The 19,049-nt window shown below is 43.7% G+C and overlaps 1 protein-coding gene across 2 annotated transcripts in view; it reads left to right on the plus strand.

The window, feature by feature from the left end:
* The window catches only part of TRPC6 (transient receptor potential cation channel subfamily C member 6), a 103,223-nt gene extending 85,311 nt beyond the window's left edge, over positions 1–17,912 (plus strand). For both annotated transcript variants that reach the window (XM_068145204.1, XM_068145212.1), the window contains 5 exons: positions 3,196–3,391; positions 4,988–5,191; positions 10,813–10,896; positions 12,713–12,788; positions 14,644–17,912. In XM_068145204.1, coding sequence (XP_068001305.1) covers positions 3,196–3,391; positions 4,988–5,191; positions 10,813–10,896; positions 12,713–12,788; positions 14,644–14,795 — 712 coding nt within the window. In that variant the 3' untranslated portion in view covers positions 14,796–17,912. The remainder of the gene's footprint in view (positions 1–3,195; positions 3,392–4,987; positions 5,192–10,812; positions 10,897–12,712; positions 12,789–14,643) is intronic.
* The last annotated feature ends 1,137 nt before the right edge of the window (positions 17,913–19,049 follow it).

The raw sequence follows: 19,049 nt of genomic DNA on the forward strand, positions 1-19,049 counted from the left end.
TGGCATTTAACAAGTCCAAGTGCCGAGTGCTGCACTTTGGCCACGGCAATCCCATGCAGAGCTACAGGCTGGGGTCAGAGTGGCTGGAGAGCTCCCAAACAGAGAGGGACCGGGGGGTACTGATCGACAGCTGGCTGAACATGAGCCAGCAGTGTGCCCAGGTGGCCAAGAGGGCCAATGGCATCCTGGCCTGCATTAGGAATAGTGTGGCCAGCAGGAGCAGGGAAGTCATAGTGCCCCTGTACTCTGCATTGGTTAGGCCACACTTTGAGTACTGTGTCCAGTTCCGGGCCCCTCAGTTTAAGAAGGAGATCGAGACACTTGAACGTGTCCAGAGAAGGGCAACAAGGCTGGGGAGAGGCCTTGAACACAAGCTCTATGAGGAGAGGCTGAGGGAGCTGGGGTTGTTTAGCCTGGAGAAGAGGAGGCTGAGGGGTGACCTCATTGCCCTCTACAACTACCTGAAAGGTGGTTGTAGCCAGGAAGGGGTTGGCCTCTTCTCCCAGGCAACCGGCACCAGAACAAGAGGACACAGTCTCAAGTTGTGCCATGGGAGGTTTAGGCTGGAGGTGAGGCGAAAGTTCTTCACCAAGCGAGTTGTTCGTCATTGGAATGTGCTGCCCGGGGAGGTGGTGGAGTCACCATCCCTGGAGGAGTTCAACAGGGGATTGGATGTGGCACTTGGTGCCATGGTCTAGTCATAAGGTCTGTGTTGACAGGTTGGACTCAATGATCCTCGAGGTCTCTTCCAACCTTAGTTATACTGTGTTACTGTGATTTAAATGAACTCATCTAGGGGGAAAAAATGGTGTCTCCACATCATCCACATCCCTTCAGGTAGTTGCAGCGAGCCTGTCTTGGGAAGGTGTGGTGGTGGGTTTGTTCTTTTTCTTTTTTTTTTTTTCTTTTATTTTCTCTACCAGATTATGTATAAGACACATATAAGAAAGATGAGTGTGCAGTTTACTTTGCTCTACTGCAGACCACACCTGTAAGAGTGTGTCCAGTTTTGGGCTTCCTAGTTCAAGACTAGTTCTTCCTAGTTCCAGACTAGAACTTCCTAGTTCAAGAGCCATGAGGATGATTAGGGGACTTCAGCATCTCCCCTGTGAATAGAGACTGAGAAACCTGGGGCTGTTTAGTCTTGAGAAGACTGACAATACTAAGGCAAGGAACAATGCATACAAACTTGAACATAGAAGGTTTCACCTCATCAGAAGGAGACACTGCTTTGCAGTGAGGGTGATGGAGCCCTGAAGCAGGCTGCCCAGGAAGGTTGTGGAGTCTCCTTCTCTGGAGACGTTCAAAACCTGTCTGGATGCATTCCTGTGTGGCCTGCCCTAGGTGATCCTGCTTTGGCAGGGGGGTTGGGCTTGATGATCTCTGGAGGTCACTTGCAACCTCTAATGTTCTATGATTTTATGATTCTATGATCATGGTTTATTACCTTTACCCTGAATTTGTGGAATAGTGCAAACTCAGCTGGAGAGTTATGGTCTGTGAAACTCATTCAGCTGAAGACAGATGGGCAGAGTCCAACGGCATGAGATTGAACACATCCAAGTTCTGCACATTGGCCACAACAACCCCATGCAGTGCTACAGGCTGGGGTCAGAGTGGCTGGAGAGCAGCCAGGCAGAGAGGGACCTGGGGGTGTTGGTTGATGGTAAGATGAACATGAGCCTGCAGTGTTCCCAGGTGGCCAGGAGGGCCAATGGCATCCTGGCCTGCATTAAGAACAGTGTGGCCAGCAGGAGCAGGGAGGTCATTCTGCCCCTGTACACTGCACTGGTTAGGCCACACCTCGAGTCCTGTGTCCAGTTCTGGGCCCCTCAGTTTAGGAAGGATGTTGACTTGCTGGAACGAGTCCAGAGAAGGGCAACGAAGTTAGTGAGGGGCTTGGAACACAAGCCCTATGAGGAGAGGCTGAGGGAGCTGGGGCTGCTTAGCCTGGAGAGGAGGAGACTCAGGGGTGACCTCATTACTCTCTACAACTACCTGAAGGGGGGTTGTAAATAGGCAGAGGTTGGTCTCTTCTCCCAGGCAGCCAGCACCAGAACAAGAGGACACAGTCTCAGGCTGCACCAGGGGAAGTTCAGGCTGGAGGTCAGGAGGAAGTTTTACACAGAGAGAGTGATTGCCCATTGGAATGGACTGCCCAGGGAGGTGGTGGAGTCGCCGTCACTGGAGGTGTTCAGGAGGAGACTTGACAGGGTGCTTGGTTACATGGGTTAGTTGATTAGGTGGTGTTGGGTGATAGGTTGGACACGATGATCTTGAAGGTCTCTTCCAACCTGGTCTATTCTATTCTATTCTATTCTATTCTATTCTACTCTATTCTATTCTATTCTATTCTAAAAATGCTGCTTTGCAGTCAGGTGTTCTGTCTTCTTCACAGGCTCAGAATGTTGGTCATATTAATGGTCAAGTGAAATAATATTAAGTGAACTAATGGTGCAATTATAATAAAGTATTTGCAGGTTAATTGATTTTTGATTATTTATTCAGAATACTAGCAAGCTTGTTGCATGTAGAATAAAGTAGTTAATAAGTGAATCATGAATCATTTCTTTTGAGGATGTATCTACAATTCCTAGGCTGAGTCAGATTGTTCTGTTGTCAGTCTTAAATATTAGGAATCCTATTATGAAACATCTTGAACCTATGACATTAAATAATGTAGAGGAGACTCAGGGGTGACCTTATTGCTCTCTACAACTACCTTAAGGGAGGTTGTAGACAGGCAGAGGTTGGTCTCTTCTCCCAGGCAGCCAGTACCAGAACAAGAGGACACAGTCTCAGGCTGCACCAGGGGATGTTAGGCTGGATGTCAGGAAGAAGTTCTATACAGAGAGAGTGATTGCCCATTGGAATGGGCTGCCCGGGGAGGTGGTGGAGTCACCATCATTGGAGGTGTTCAGGAGGAGCCTTGATGGGGTGCTTGGTGCCATGGTTTAGTTGTTTAGGTGGGTTGGATTGGTTGATGGGTTGGACATGATGATCTTGAAGGTCTCTTCCAACCTGGTTTATTCTATTATTATTCTATTCTATTATTATTAATATCACTGTGGTACAGGTCTACATTATGATAATGGCAAAGTCTGTACATTGGATAAAAATGTTAACTGGCAATGTATGCAGTAAGGATATACAGCTTCCCAGTAACACATGTATATGTTCAATTTCTCCTTTTAGTGTTGAAGAAAGTTTCAAGACACTGTTCTGGGCTATCTTTGGACTGTCAGAAGTTAAATCTGTTGTCATCAATTATAAACACAAATTTATTGAAAATATTGGTTATGTCCTTTATGGAGTCTATAATGTTACCATGGTCATTGTCTTACTGAACATGCTCATTGCAATGATCAACAGTTCATTCCAGGAAATCGAGGTAAAATCTCCGTTTCTTATGAAATATCACTGCATTTACTGTTAGAGCTAATTGTTTAATCTCCTGGAAAATGTTCTTGTTGACATCCTACTTAAGAAAAAAATCCTGCATAGGCTTTTGGAATATATTAGGAGAAACTATTAATTCTGCTGTACAGTTTCATTATAAAATACCTGGAAATTACCCAGCTGCATGAGGGACCTTGACAGGCTGGAGAGATGGGCAGAGTCCAACATGATGGCATTCAACAAGTCCAAGTGCCGGGTGCTGCACTTTGGCCACAACAACCCCATGCAGTGCTACTGGCTGGGGTTGGAGTGGCTGGAGAGCTGCCAATCAGAAAGGCATGTGGGAGTTCTGATTGACAGCTGGCTGAACACGAGCCAGCAGTGTGCCCATGTGGCCAAGAAGGCCAATGGTTAGGTGTGGCCTAACCAGTGCAGTGTACAGGGGCAGAATGACCTCCCTGCTCCTGCTGGCCTCACTGTTCCTGATGCAGGCCAGGAAAAGCACAAACCACAAACAGCACAAACCATGGTGATGACAGACAGCATGCCTGATTGTATATTCCAGCAAGTGGAAGGATTTAGGTTGCCTAATCTTACGTAACGTCATGTTTCAATTAAGAGAAAAAAATGTTGATTTAAGATTCTGATACTATGTCTTCTTCACAAAAATAAAATAAAATAGCTAAAATAGAGTAATTGCTACAGAAGAATCTAATAAGAAATCACAACTCATAATTTCATGGAGAGTTGTACGTATTTACTGCATTAACACAGGAGTTTTCCTTTTTATTTACTGAGCATGACAGTGTTCCAAGCAAGTGGCCACTTGATCAAGCCCTAATGGATGAATTTGAGTGTTGCTATGAAACTTTAACTTGGGCATGGTATTCTGTGCTTTTCAGTTAGAGCTTTTATTCTTATCAATGTATTTACAAGGAGGTCTGGTTTTGTGATCCTGTATTGCAGACTACTAGCACTCACTGTGGACTAACCATGTTTAAATCAAATCCACTTTTTTTCTTCTGTAATGGCATGATGTTAAATGGATTAACAAGAAGAGTTCCATTCACTGAAATATGGGTCTCAGAGATTATAAGCAAGTTGTGTTTGGGATTAACTTGGTCTCTTCTCCCAAGCAGCCAGTACCAGAACAAGAGGACACAGTCTCAGGCTGCACCAGGGGAGGTTTAGGCTGGATGTTAGGAAGAAGTTCTATACAGAGAGAGTGATTGCCCATTGGAATGGGCTGCCTGGGGAGGTGGTGGAGTCACCATCATTGGAGATATTCAGGAGGAGACTTGATGGGGTGCTTGGTGCCATGGTTTAGTTGATTAGGTGGGTTGGATTGGTTGATGGGTTGGACATGATGATCTTGAAGGTCTCTTCCAACCTGGTCTGGTCTATTCTATTCTACTCTACTCTACTCTACTCTACTCTACTCTACTCTACTCTACTCTACTCTACTCTACTCTACTCTACTCTATCTTCAGCCAACTACATTCACAGCACACAAAAAGTTTAGCTAGAGCAGCTTCAGTATTCATGGTGGCATTAACAGTGTATTAACAACCATATTTCTGTTTTGCAGGATGATGCTGATGTTGAATGGAAATTTGCAAGGGCTAAACTTTGGTTTTCTTACTTTGAAGAAGGAAGAACCCTCCCAGTACCCTTCAACTTAGTGCCAAGCCCAAAGTCTTTGCTGTATCTCCTACTCAAAATCAAAAGATGTATTTTTAAACCATTTCTGTGCCAAAAGAAAAGCTTTCAGGAAGATGCAGAGATGAACAAGGTAATTTTACGTGCATACTGACTACTAATTTTAAAGATAAGACCAATTTTCACTTTATTTTTGTTGCTGACCTGTTTTTCTCATGAGCTCCCAACATAGTCAGTACTGAAGGTGGTCACTATGTACAGGCTGAAACTCTTTGGTTTTGTAATGCAAACGTTTGTCTACATCTGAAACCAGTTAAGTAAAAAAAACACCATTGTAAATTTACATTTCTTACTATTTCTTGTCACAGAATTCAAGCCAGAAGGGACTTCAGGAGGTCTGTGGTCCAACATCCTGCTCACAATAGGGTCAACTCTGAGGTCAGGCCAGATTGCTTAGGGCTTCATCCAGTCAAATCTTTAAAACCTCAAAGGATGGAGACTTCACAACCTCTCTGGGCAGCATGTGACACCACCTGACTGTGATTCTGGGGGCAAAAAATGTCACTTCTACATCTTGTTTGAATTTGAGTATTTCCTCTAATCCTCCTGCCCTGCAGTGCTGTAAAGAGCCCAACTCCACTTCTTCAATGGCCTTCTGGCATGTGGTGGAGGCTGCTGTTAGGTATGCCTGATGCCATCTCTGCTTCAGCCTGAACAAGGCTATATTACCCTAGTGTCTCTTCACAGGGCAGGTCCTCCAGCCCTAGACATCTTGGTGATCTTCAACAAAGTTTGCTGCAGGTTTTTAACATCTCCCTCACTGTTATCCCAGTGCCCCAGGCCCTTTTCTTCAGAGCTGCTCCTCAGCCAGTCAGTCTCCAGTCTGTGTTGTTGAGTTATTCCTTCCCATTTGTCCTTAGTGAAATTCATAGGGTTCCTGTCAGCTCTGTCCCCCTGGATGGCATCCCTGCCCTCACATGTATCAACTGTCCCCCCTCAAATTTGGTTTTCCCTGCAAACTTGACAGGGGTCAAGTTTGACAAGACTCTGACGTCTAGTCTTTGATAAAGATGTTTAAAAGGGCAAGCTCCAGGACAAGACCCCAGTACTACCTTATAAACAAAACAATCCAGTCATGATTTTATCCATCTAATTGTCCAACCATCCAGACAGTAGCATCTTAATATTAATATAAGAATATTTTAGGACACAAATACAAAACCCTTGCTAAAGCCAAGGTAGATGACATCATCAGCTCTCCCCTAATTTTACCTCAGAATACAGAATTAACCAGGTTGGAAAAGACCTTTGAGATCATTGAGTCCAACCTATCACCAACACCGTCTAATCAACTAAACCATGGCACTAAGTGCCCCATCCAGTCTCTTCTTAAGAACTTCCAGTGATGGTGACTCCACCATCTCCCTGGGCAGCTCATTCCAATGCAAATCACTCTTTCTGGGAAGAATTTCTTCCCAACATCCAGCTTAAACCTCCCCTGGTACAGCTTGAGACTGTGTCCTCTTGTTCTGTTGCTGGTTCTGTACTTGTTCTATTACTGGGAGAAAATCTTCCCTATAGCCTTCCAAAGCAATCTGAAAACAACCTCTTCCCACACAAGTCCATGCAGTTTACTGGTGTTCCAAACCATCAGCTGCCACTGAAACCTGATTTAAGATGCTACTAAAGAGCTACCCAAAACAGCTACAGTCATTATATTACTATTCTGACTGCTTTGAATTTTAAGTAAAACTAGAGAATGATGAAATGAGAAGCAAATTCAAGAGAGGTGTTTTCTAAGAGCAATGATCTGTGTGTGCTGTGTTTCTTCTCTCTCACAACACTCCTTTTGCTCTGGTTTATATTATTGTTATATTTAAATTACTCTTTTTCCCCCACACTCCAGCTAATGGTGTGCATATTGTCAATAGATATTAATCAAAAAATATATGAAATCTGGTATGCTAGTTCAGTCATGAGTAGAGTAGAATAGAATAGAATAGAATAGAATAGAATAGAATAGAATAGAATAGACCAGACCAGGTTGGAAGAGGCCTTCAAGATCATCGAGTCCAACCTATCATCCAACACTATCTAATCAACTAAACCATGGCACCAAGCACCCCATCAAGTCTCCTCCTGAACACCTCCAATGATGGTGACTCCACCACCTCCCTGGGCAGCACATTCCAATGGGCAATCACTCTTTCTGTGAAGAATTTCCTCCTAACATCCAGCCTGAACTTCCCCTGGCACAGCTTGAGACTGTGTCCTCTTGTTCTGGTGTTGGTTGCCTGGGAGAAGAGACTAAGCCCCACCTGGCTCAGGTCTGCCCTGAGCCTCCTCTTCTCCAGGCTAAGCAACCCCAGCTCCCTCAGCCTCTCCTCACAGGGCTTGTGCTCCAAACCCCTCCCCAGCTTTGTTACCCTTAGTGACAGGCTGTATTCAGGAGTAACTTTTGTCAGGGGAGGGGAAAAAAAAGACAACATAGGAGAGAATGTAAAAGTTTTGTGTAAAAAACCTAGATGATAATGAAATCTTGGCAATCTCTGCCACCAAGTGGTCATTCAGCAACATGCAACAGATGCTCTGTCCTGTGATTTCTGCACGTAAGATAATGCTTTGTTCTTTTGATTTCCCTGTCAACTTGCAAGGTGCTCTACATCTAATTAAAAGTACATTATTCTGTTCAAAAATGCAGCGTGTCAAAGGTCAGATAAAAATGTTACAGAGTGTCTGGTTTGCAGTGTCCACCTAGCTCATTTCACCACATACTTCCAATTTTGCTAGTTCAAGTAAAAATTAAGTTGTATTTGCTTTAGACTAACTTTTGAAGTGAACCAATTGAGCACAAATTTAAAACTGGTGGCCAGCTGTGGTGGGCTGGAGTTCCCCTCCCCAACATTAACTTTGCCAGACAGACTCAGTTAGAAGCAAATGAAGCTGTATTTACAAGCAAAATCTATAGTCTATGGTGGAATGCCATGAATATGTACAAAATATACAGGATTTACAATATTGTGGTGGTTTGGCCCTGGCCTGGAGGCCAGATGCCCACCAAAGCTGCTCTATCACTCCCCATCTTAAGTGAACAGGGGAAGAAGGGAAAAAAAAATATAACAGAAGGCAGGAATAGGATAGGAGCAATTTTAATAACAGTAATAAGCAAACAGCAATAGACCACACAGAAGCAAAAAGCAGAGAGAGAGATGTTAGTCTCTACTTCCCATCAGCAGGATGATGGTTGGTCTAAGGATGCAGGGCTCCCTAAGCGTGGTGGTTACCTGGGAGGATAGACACCATGGATGAATCCCCACACTTCATTCTTTCACTTCATTCTTATACCTGAGCTGACCTCATATGGTATGGAATACCTCTTTGGCCAGTCTGAGTCAGCTGGCTCAGCCATGTCCTCTCCCAAGATTTTGCCCACCCCTCAATATACTCTTGGGGCAGAGAAATGTTGAAAGGACACAGCCAGGATACTGGATTCAGCTGTAGCCAAAACACTGCTGTGTTATCAACTACTGCTGCAAAAAAACACAGCACTAGAAAGATGCTGCGATGAGAATTAACTGCAGCTCAGGCCAACCCAATACAAATATTTAAAGATATTTACAACTAATAAACAGCACAAGGATCCCCCTGGCCAAGGACCAGGGGAAACTACTAGCTTCTCCCTCCTGTTCTCCCCCCCACCTGTACAAAAGGGACAAGAGAAAGGAGCAGAGGAGTTAGACTTAGCCAAGGCCAGCCAAAGCATGCAGATTGTCTCTCCTGAGCGAAGCAAAACCAGCCAGAGATCAGAAGAGAAGAGAAAAGGGCAGAATTGTTATGGTACAGCTCCTCTTATTCTAGATATTTACCCAATGAATTTGTTTAGAATACGCTTTTGTTTTCCTTTTCACACCCAAGAGTGATTTATTTGTATTTTTCTACTTTTCTGCTCAAGATCTGTAACTAAATTTTGAAGGCATAGCCTAAAACCACCACACCAGCATAAGAGATTATAGCTGAAATAAAGAATACATTAAAAATAAATAAATAATGTATTTGTAGATTGTATGTAAGCTGGTAAGTAACAGGACCATGAATCATATCACAGCTGCAGAAAAAGTCAGAGCTCTAGAAGGGCTGGGAAACCAGCTGAAGCCCAAGCTCAAACCCTAGAGCAGCTTTGGCCAAGCTGACTTCATAGAATCATAGAATCAGTCAGGTTGGAAAAGACCTCAGAGATCATCAAGTCCAACCTATCACCCAACACCTCATGAGTAACTAAACCATGGCACCAAGTGCCACATCCAGTCCCCTTTTGAACACCTCCAGGGACAGTGACTCCACCACCTCCCTGGGCAGCACATTCCAATGGCCAATCACTTTTTCTGTGAAGAACTTTCTCCTCACCTCAAGCTTAAACTTCCCCTGGCACAGCTTGAGGACTGTGTCCTCTTGTTCTGGTGCTGGTTACCTGGAAGAAGAGACCATCCCCCACCTGGCTACAACCTCCCTTCAGGTAGTTGTAGACAGCAATAAGGTCTCCCCTGAGCCTCCTCTTCTCCAGACTAAGCAACCCCAGCTCCCTCAGCCTCTCCTCATAGGGCTTGTACTCCAAACCTCTCACCAGTCTCGTTGCCCTTCTCTGGACATATTGAAGAGTCTTCATATAGGCCACACCTTCAGTACTGTGTGTAGTTCTGTGTCCCTCAATTTAAGAAGGACATTGAGACCCTTGAATGTGACTCTATGATTCTATGAATATCCTTCCTAAACTGAGGGGCCCAGAACTGGACACAGGACTCAAGGTGTGGCCTAACCAGTGCTGAGTACAGGGGCACAATGACCTCCCTGCTCCTGCTGGCCACACTGTTCCTGATACAGGCCACAATGCCATTGGCCTTCTTGGCCACCTGGGCACATTGCTGGCTCATGTTCAGCCTACTCCAGTATGATCCATCTAAAGTTCAGCTAGTTTGTTCAGAGGCTTCTCCTTTCCTTCTTATAATACTGCAGGGCATCCTCATTGAGCTTGAGTCTCAGTTCACCATTTTATGATGCTCTACACCTTCTCAAAATGTAAATCAGTAATGAAGCTTGCCAAATGCCTCCATGGTGTTTCACTGGGGTGTGATGGCCCTTCCTTTCAGCACATGTAGTATGTCATGTACTGTGATTCAGAAATATCAACTGATGATTCTTTGGTCCCTGGCATAAGCTGCATAACCAATTTCATTCATCCATGAGTGAATGTGAGAGAAGCAAACTCCTTGTGTATTTTGTGGTAGCAGAGGCTACATTAGTTACAGGCAAGTGCTATGAAAGGAAGTAAAGGGTTCTTGCTGCCTCCTCTTGTTCTTTCTTGATGTCTCCCACATGCTGCTCTGACTCTCCTTCATCCATTGCCTACAAAGCTGTGCTGCATCAGTGCTAGCTCCCTCCTAATGTGGATTCCCCTTCTGTGAACCTAAGGAGCAAGAAAAAGTGGTGGCTGCCCTGCTCTAGTCTCTTGGGCATGTTAGGAGCAGATGAGAAACAAAGGGAGGAAACTTCCTAGTTCTGTTTCCTACATCACAGACTGAAAGGCTTTGTTTCAAATCACCAAACTTCTGCTCAGGTACAAGGACTTTGCCAAAGTAATTTAATGCTCCCCAAACTGAGCTTAACAGTTAATATTCTGGCACATGATACAAACAGAAGGTAATTTAACCATATTGTTCTTCTATTTATTTTATACTGTAAATAATGTTTCCATTTCAGCTTGGTCAAAGGAAGCAATCAAGTATAAGAAGCTCAGATGAAATCCACTTAAACAGTTTAAACAATCCTCCAAGGCAATACCAGGTAAAACCAGTTTGTTTTAAAACAAAACAAAGAATTAGGAGATCTGGTGGACTGACAGTGTGTGATGACAGTTCTGAATTTATGTTAGAGATCATGAACTGGGAACAAAGCCACAGACCTTTTGTATATCAAAAGTAAATGCAATGATTTAGGTATTTGCAATGCAATCTGAGGGTGTTTTTTCTCTCCTCATTGCATCTTAAATGTTGCCCTTACAGTACAGTCTTTTAAAGTGCTTGAAACAATGTTTTCATTTAATTGCACAGTGCAAATGAAGTAAACCAAAAAGAAAACCCCAAATCTTCCTGTTCCACCTGCTGAACCAGATCAGGTTACTGTGCCACACCTCCATAAACTAATATCTGAAGCACTGAAAGTGTCTTTCAGTCTTTATGCTGTCAATACAGGCAGTTTATTCTTTGCCACCTAAACAACTTCAATGAGCCTCTGTGCAGTTCAGTATAAAGAGATCCAGTATGATCCATCTAAAGCTCAGCTAGTTTGTTCAGAGGTTTCTCCTTTCCTTCCTGTAATGCTACAGAGCAGGTGGAAAAGAAGAGGCAATAGCTACCTGGGGGGAAAAAGCAAGATCTTCTGAATGCAAAAGGGTACAGAACACAAGTATTTCTTTTGTTATTCATAAGGCAAAATAAGTGTTTCCCCTTGGGCAGGCTAACTCCACTCTTAGCATGCAAGTGTAATATAGATATATCACATATGATATAAGATTAAAATAAACTGATGGCTAAAGGGCTTAAGACTGCTAATCAGGGTCATTATCAGCTATGGTAGCAATAAAGGCAAGATCGTTTCACCTGCATGGAGGTCAAAGATGTAACTGTATTAATCATACAATCAATAAGGTTGGAAAATACCTCAGAGATCATGAAGTCCAACCTATCACCCAACACCTCATGACTACTAAACCATGGCACCAAGTGCCACATCCAATCCCCTCTTGAACATCTCCAGGGATGGTGACTCCACCACCTCCCTGGGCAGCACATTCCAATGGCGAACAACTTTTTCTGTGAAGAACTTTCTCCTCACCTCAAGCCTAAACCTCCCCTGGTGCAGCTTGAGACTGTGTCCTCTTGTTCTGGTGCTGGTTGTCTGGGAGAAGAGATCAACCCCCTCCTGGCTACAACCTCCCTTCAGGTAGTTGTAGACAGCAATGAGGTCTCCCCTGAGCCTCCTCTTCTCCAGGCTAAACAATCCCAGCTCCCTCAGCCTCTCCTCGTAGGGCTTGTGCTCAAGGCCTCTCCCCAGCTTTGTTGCCCTTCTCTGGACATGTTCAAGTGTCTCAATGTCCTTCTTAAATTGAGGGGCCCAGAACTGGACACAGGACTCAAGGTGTGGCCTAACCAAAGCTGAGTACAGAAGCACAATGACTTCCCTGCTCCTGCTGGCCACACTGTTCCTGATACAAGCCAGGATGCCATTGGCCTTCTTGGCCACCTGGGCACACTGCTGGCTCATGTTCAGCCAGCTGTCAACCAGTTTCCCCAGATCCCTTTCTGCCTGGCTGCTCTCCAACCACTCTTTCTCACAAAGTTCAGTGTTAGGCTGATCTTTGTGCATGATAACACTCATAAGATGTGTTTACTTTTCTAACTTTCATGTGGGTGTATGCACAGAGTAATACAGTTTGAATATCCACTGCAGATGAAAGCAGAGATTTTTACATTCCATTCCTTTAACCTGGTAGGCCCTATGCTAAAATGTCTGAATGCAACAGAAGGTAACAGAGCTCATATTTTGAAATGCCTAGCTCAGCCCAGCTAAGACTCTTCTTACCTTTCTTTCCTCTCTGCAGAAAATAATGAAGCGCCTCATTAAAAGATATGTACTGAAAGCTCAGATAGATAAAGAGAGTGATGAAGTCAATGAAGGTGAGTGTGTTGATGAATTGTGTGTTTGTCACTAATCAGAGAATCAAAATAAACTAATGGAAGTGGTGACATATGCCACCTGAGAACTGTGTTTCTGTAATACTTAATTCACTTGACAAGTTCAAAAGTGCAAGATGTTAAAAGCAACATGAATTTCAGTTAAAGAAGAAATGTGGCTTTCTGCCACTGCTCTCCCATCTGAAAATACCACTGATCTGATAACTGCTTGTCAAAAGTGTGGCTGCTTCTAGCAGTGCTCAGGTATCTCCTATGGTGAGGCCACATTTAATGCAGCAGCTGCTTTAGGGTCCTCCTGGATCTGTTTTAGGGTACTCCTGGATGAATTTTCCATTGAGTGGATATGTGTTCTTATTTGAGATGCATATATGGAGAGACACATGCTTCAAACTGTGGGGTTTGTTTGGCTTTTAGGATTTTTTGATGTATTTTTTGTAGCTGCAAGCAGCTAATGAATGCACTTCATAGAAATGCTCTGATGATGGCAAGACAATGCAGCAGGAAAAGGAGAGGACTGTTCTCTTATCATAGGATCACACAATCAATAAGGTTGGAAAAGACCTCAAAGATCATCAAGTCCAACCTGTCACCCAACACCTTGTGACTACTAAACCATGGCTTCAAGTGCCACGTCCAATCCCCTTCTGAACACCTTCAAGGATGGTGACTCCACCACATCCCTGGGCAGCCCATTCCAATAGATAACAACTCTCTCTGTGAAGAACTTTCTCCTCACCTCGAGCCTCCTCACCTCTTGTGGACAGTGAGAGGCCTTATTGCTGGCCAGGAAAACTCAGAGAATCATAGAATCAATCAGGCTGGAAAAGACCTCAGAGATCATCAAGTCCGACCTATTACCTAATACCTAACACCTCATGACTAACTAAACCATGGCTTCAAGTGCCACTCTGCATGACCTGCAGAAATGGACCTGGGAACATTGGCCAGCAGCCTGTTGAATATAAGTTGTCTATGCAGCCAAGTAGCCAAGAAGGCAAACAGAATCCTCCTTCTATCAAATTGCATGACAAGCAGGACTAGGGAAGTGATTGCCTCCTTCTATGGCACTGGTGAGGCTGCATCTTGAACAGTGTCCATTTTGGGGGCTCTCACTGCTAGAAAGACATTGAGGTGCTGGAGTGTGTCCAAAGAGGAACAATAGTGTCTAGAGAAAAAGTCTTATGAATGGCTGAGGGTACTGGCATTGTTTAGCCTGAAGAGAAGGAGGCTAGTGGGAGACCTTATTGCTCTCCACAACTACCTGAAAAGAGATTGTAGCAAAGTGGGTGTCAATCTCTTATCAAGGTAACAAGTGATAGGATGAGAGGGAACAGCCTCAGGTTGTGACAGGGAAGGTTTAGATTGGATATTAGGAAAAATTTCTTCACTGAAAGGGTTATCAGGCATTGGAACAGGCTGCCCAGGGAACTGCTTGAGTCACCATCCCTGGAGGCATTAAAAGCTGTGTAGTTGTGGTGCTTAGTGACATGATTTATTGGTGAACTTGCCAGCGTTAGGTTAACAGTTGGACTTAATGATCTTAGAGGCCTTTTCCAACCTAAACAATTCTATGATTTCTCTTGCAGCAGAGCAGCAGCAGCCATAGAACAAATCATTTGAGTTTTGTGAACTCTTGTGATCTCTCATGCTTTCGCCTTTAGATTCGTTCAGTTCCTGAACTGTATGTTCATATTCTTATCCCTAAGGCTCTCTTCACTAGTGGGTGAACATCTGCTTCAACAAAGAAACCCCAAGAAAACCCAAGATAACTGTGAGATACTTGTTTTTTTTTTCCCCTTCATTTCTTAATTGTGTGATCTCATGGTGTCTGTTCCAGGTGAGCTGAAGGAAATTAAACAGGACATCTCAAGTCTCCGGTATGAACTCCTTGAGGAAAAGTCTCAAAATTCTGAAGATCTTGCAGAACTTATCAGGAAACTTGGGGAAAAGCTGTCACTTGACACTAAGGAAGAGGAAAGCAAGAGATAACCTAAACATTAAGAAATGCCACAGATTGTTAACCACCCACTTAAAGCCATATTTCTGTTTTTCTTATGTCTATCTCACATTTCTACAGCAGATTCAGAAAGCAAATCATTCTAGTTCTTTACTGAAAAAAGCCCCACAGTGGCAGATCCTCTGGGCCTACAGACAGTAGGGAGGAGACACCACCTGAGTAAAAATACTTAACTGATTTTTTACCTCCTGAAGAAGAGTTCATCTGAGATCATTTCAATATTCAGTTTACCTCTTTTAGAATTCCAGTGGACTCCTGATGAGGCCATCCATCAAAGATTAAAGCTAGACATCTAAAAGTTTCCTCTATGAACTGATTGCTTTTGAAGATTTCCTTTTGTAGACTGTGTTGCATATATTTTAGTGAAGCAAAAGAGGAAAATCCTAGGCTTTTACATGTTTATATCAAAAGCTATTCAACTTTACAAGCCCTCCCAACTAGCAAAAAAAAAAAAGAAAGGCAAGCAGCAAGTGAACTGCCTCTCTTAAAAATGTGCAGGATATCAATGTGTTTGAATGTTTCCTTGAAGAGGTAGGCATCAGAATACATGGAGCACTGTGTTACAGTCTTCTCTACGTAGTATCATAGTATCAGTCAGGGTTGGAAGGGATCACAAGGATCATCTAGTTCCAACCCCCCTGCCATAGGCAGGGACACCCCACACTAGATCAGCCTGCCCAGAGCCTCATCCAGCCTGCTCTTAAACACCTCCAGGGGCAGGGCCTCAACCAGCTCCCTGGACAACCCATTCCAGTGCTTGAGCCTGTTACCACTGAACTATCCTGAAAGATACCTAGGTTCCAACAGGAGTTAGTGAGTTCATTAAGGAGGAAATACTTTTCACCAGGTTTATTGGAATGCTGTTGCTGAGGCATTGAAGAAAACATATTTGATCCCTGAATTCCTAATCTGTTCCAGAGTTCCCAACTTCTCCAGCTTTTATGTCTTGAACTAAACTCCCAAACTGCAAGGGTAGAGATCTGAGTGTAAGCCAGTAACATGTTTTTTGTTGTGGAAGATATTACAACATCAGGTGCAAGATCTCTGTCTGCATTCTTGGAGCATCATACATTGGGTACCATGTTTTTTTCACATGCTGTTTAAAGCATTCAGTGCTGTTTAAAGCATTAAAGTTTGTTCAGATCTATCCCTTAGCAAACAAAACCTTGTTCCAAAAGTTCATGAATTCTCACCTTCTGTGGACTTGTATCCCATGTCCCTTTTTTGCACTGGAGAAAGCTTGGCTCTTGTGCTGCACTCCCTAGGACTACTCCAATGAAAAATCTTCAACCCATGTTATCAGCAGAAGTCTCCAGTGTTTCCACCTTGCCCAACACAGTAATGCTTCTATGTCTTCTTGTTTTAAACTGGACAAGAAGTGTCCATGTTTGGCTGATAGTTGTGTTACTGGCCATGTAATGTATCCATGCAGGACAGTCAGAGGGTTTCTGTCTTTTCAGATAGATGCAGGCTAAATTCCATCCAACTTTTTCCTCCGTTACTACAGTAACTTGGGTTTCTGCCTTCTGACAGTTGCCAGTTCTGGGGACTGTTAAAATCACAGAATCACAGAATCACAGGATTAACCAGGTTGGAAAAGACCTTCAAGATCATCAAGTCCAACCTATCACCCAACACCATCTAATCAAATAAACCATGGCACCAAGTGCCTCATCAGTCTCTTTTTAAACACTTTTAGGGATAGTGACTCCACCACCTCCCTGGGCAGCACATTCCAATAGCCAATACCTCTTTCTGGGAAGAATTTCTTCCTAACATCCAGCCTGAACTCCAAAATTGGTTTTAAATCATAGAATTGTTGGGGTTGGAGGGCACCTCAAGGATCATCCAGTTCCAACCACCTTGACATGGGCAGGGACACCTCACACTAGATCAGGTTGCTCAGAGCCACATCCAGACTGGTCTTAAAAACTTCCAGGGATGAGGCTTCCACCACCTTCCTGGGCAATCTGTTTCAGTGTCTCACCACCCTCATGGGGAAGAACTTCTTCCTAACATCCAATCTGAATCTACCAATCTGTATTACGCTGGGGATTTCTGCTCCTCTTCAAGCTTGGTTGAAATTGTGAAAGGGCTGTGAAAAATTTCCAGGAACTTCAAACTGTGTAGCACACCTGTAAAAGCCATGTATGTTTAGGGAGCAAGGCTGAAAATAGCTTGGCAGTAATTGCTTTTAAATGAGCTTTGTGAACCTTACTTACTGTGGAATGTATCAGAATGTTTCTGCCTGTCTCTTTGAGGCTGGAGGTTATTTTTTTAGTGGGTTTAGATTACTTTCCAGCTGAATTTACTAATAGTCCTTCTGAAAAAAAACACACAAACCCAATGATTAGTGAAATCAATTTTTGATAAGTATATTAGAATGAGTTTTGAAATCATATGAAAACAGGTGGAGGCAAGGGGCTGTGTGCTGCCTGGAGGTCAGCCTGCCCTGAGAGGTGTTTGTTGTGGTTTGGGGGAACTGTTCAGCCTTTTGCCTGGCCCATTAGGTTAGTCACAAATGGAGCGTGTGAGACAGACCATATCATGTGGGCTTCAGCCATGATGAACTCAGGGTTTAGAAACTTTTAAGGCTTCTTCCTTCTCTAGGAGGAGAGGGCAAGTGAGGCAGTAGAGCAGTTTTTATTACAAACCACAATGTGCAGGCCCAACAACCCATGAGTTGCACGCTAGACAATTTCATAACTCGCCTTTGATCATGGAGGTGCACCTTGTCACCTGTATTATGTCCTGTGGTAGTCAACAGGGCATACTGCAGACTCCAAGACCACCAAGCTGGCTGGCATTTGGCAGAAGGATTCTGGTGTCTGTGTCAGCCATTGTGTGGAAAACAGAGGTAGCTGAGGTGACCTCATGCTGGAGGGCAGACTGATGTAGCTTCACTGCCTTTCAACCCATGGATGATTGTGCTGGGTTGAGGCAGCCCCCTTCCCCACCCCTGGCAACAATAAACACTCAGACAAATGGATTGCAAAAGTGATAGAAAGTTTAAATAGAAAGCAGTGAACCTTTACAGAAAAGCAAAAGCAGAGTGACAAAGAAAAATCCCAAAGCAGACCCAGAGAGACCCCATCCCCACCTGAGGGTACATCCGAGACCCCCAGGGCTCCTTCTTCCCCCTCCCACTGCTAGGCTAGTCTCAGCTGGCCAGATCTGAGACTGCCCATCCCCCCGTGGCCTTGGGCCTAGCCAGGCCCAAAGCCAGGAGACATCTCCCCAGTTACCGGCTGACGGAGGAGGAAGAAAAGAGAACGTGCTAGACTCCGCACTGCATCTTATAGTGGTGCAAAGGATTGTGGTATGAAATACTACATAATTTCCTGTGTCCACCCCTCTGGGCTGGACTTCTGGACACAGGAAGTAAACATTGCAGGGGGGCACCCAGCTCAAACTGTAACAATGATTCCTGGCCATCTCCCTTAGCTATGACTGGCCATTGATTTTCACTTCCTACTTGAGTACTTTGGACCTGGTTTTCTGATGCAATGAGCACTTACTAGGGATCCATTGAATGCCTGCATTAAAGGCTGTACCACTCAAAGCAGATCTTGCACCTTAGACAGTCTTTTTGGGAAATCTGTTGTTCTGAACTTGAGGCAACCAGGCAGTCAAAGGTCACTTTCAGTAATCAAAATGCTTTCTTTTTGGTCACTGCAATGTACAGCTTGTATCTGCAACCTAGTGCTAGGTGATGGTGAAGCCTATGATCTTGGTAACCCTGCTGTAAGGAAATAAACACAGTGTGTGACCCAGGCACTTTTAAAGTGAAGATTTTTTTACTTAGAGAGGTAAAATGGACACTGTGAATTTGTTTATGCCCATATTCTGACCTCCCTTAAAACTGTAGGGATCGTCATGTATATACTGTATTTCATGAAGAAAACACAGATGGGTTTTTTTAAGTCAATGAAGATAATTTTATATGTAGCTCTTACTCATGGAACAATTTGTTAAATATATTTGAAGAGGTCTATTGCCAAATGTAGTGTGACAAGCAATGTAGTATTTAAAATGAGCACAATACCAAATATATTATTCTGATAAAAAAATTAAATGTATCAGACTCAAAATACCTTTGTGGTGCATTGTGTGAACACGTTGGTCCTTCACTGGCAACCTTTGGCTGTTATTCCTTGGAAGAGAGCTGCAAGACAAATATGGTAAACTATTTTTATGGAATAGAATAGAATAGAATAGAATAGAAT

This window comes from Melanerpes formicivorus, unplaced genomic scaffold, assembly GCF_026170545.1.
Source record: "Melanerpes formicivorus ecotype bairdi unplaced genomic scaffold, bMelFor1.0.p_v2 SCAF_1, whole genome shotgun sequence".
In the NCBI taxonomy this organism is placed as follows: Eukaryota; Metazoa; Chordata; class Aves; order Piciformes; family Picidae; genus Melanerpes; species Melanerpes formicivorus.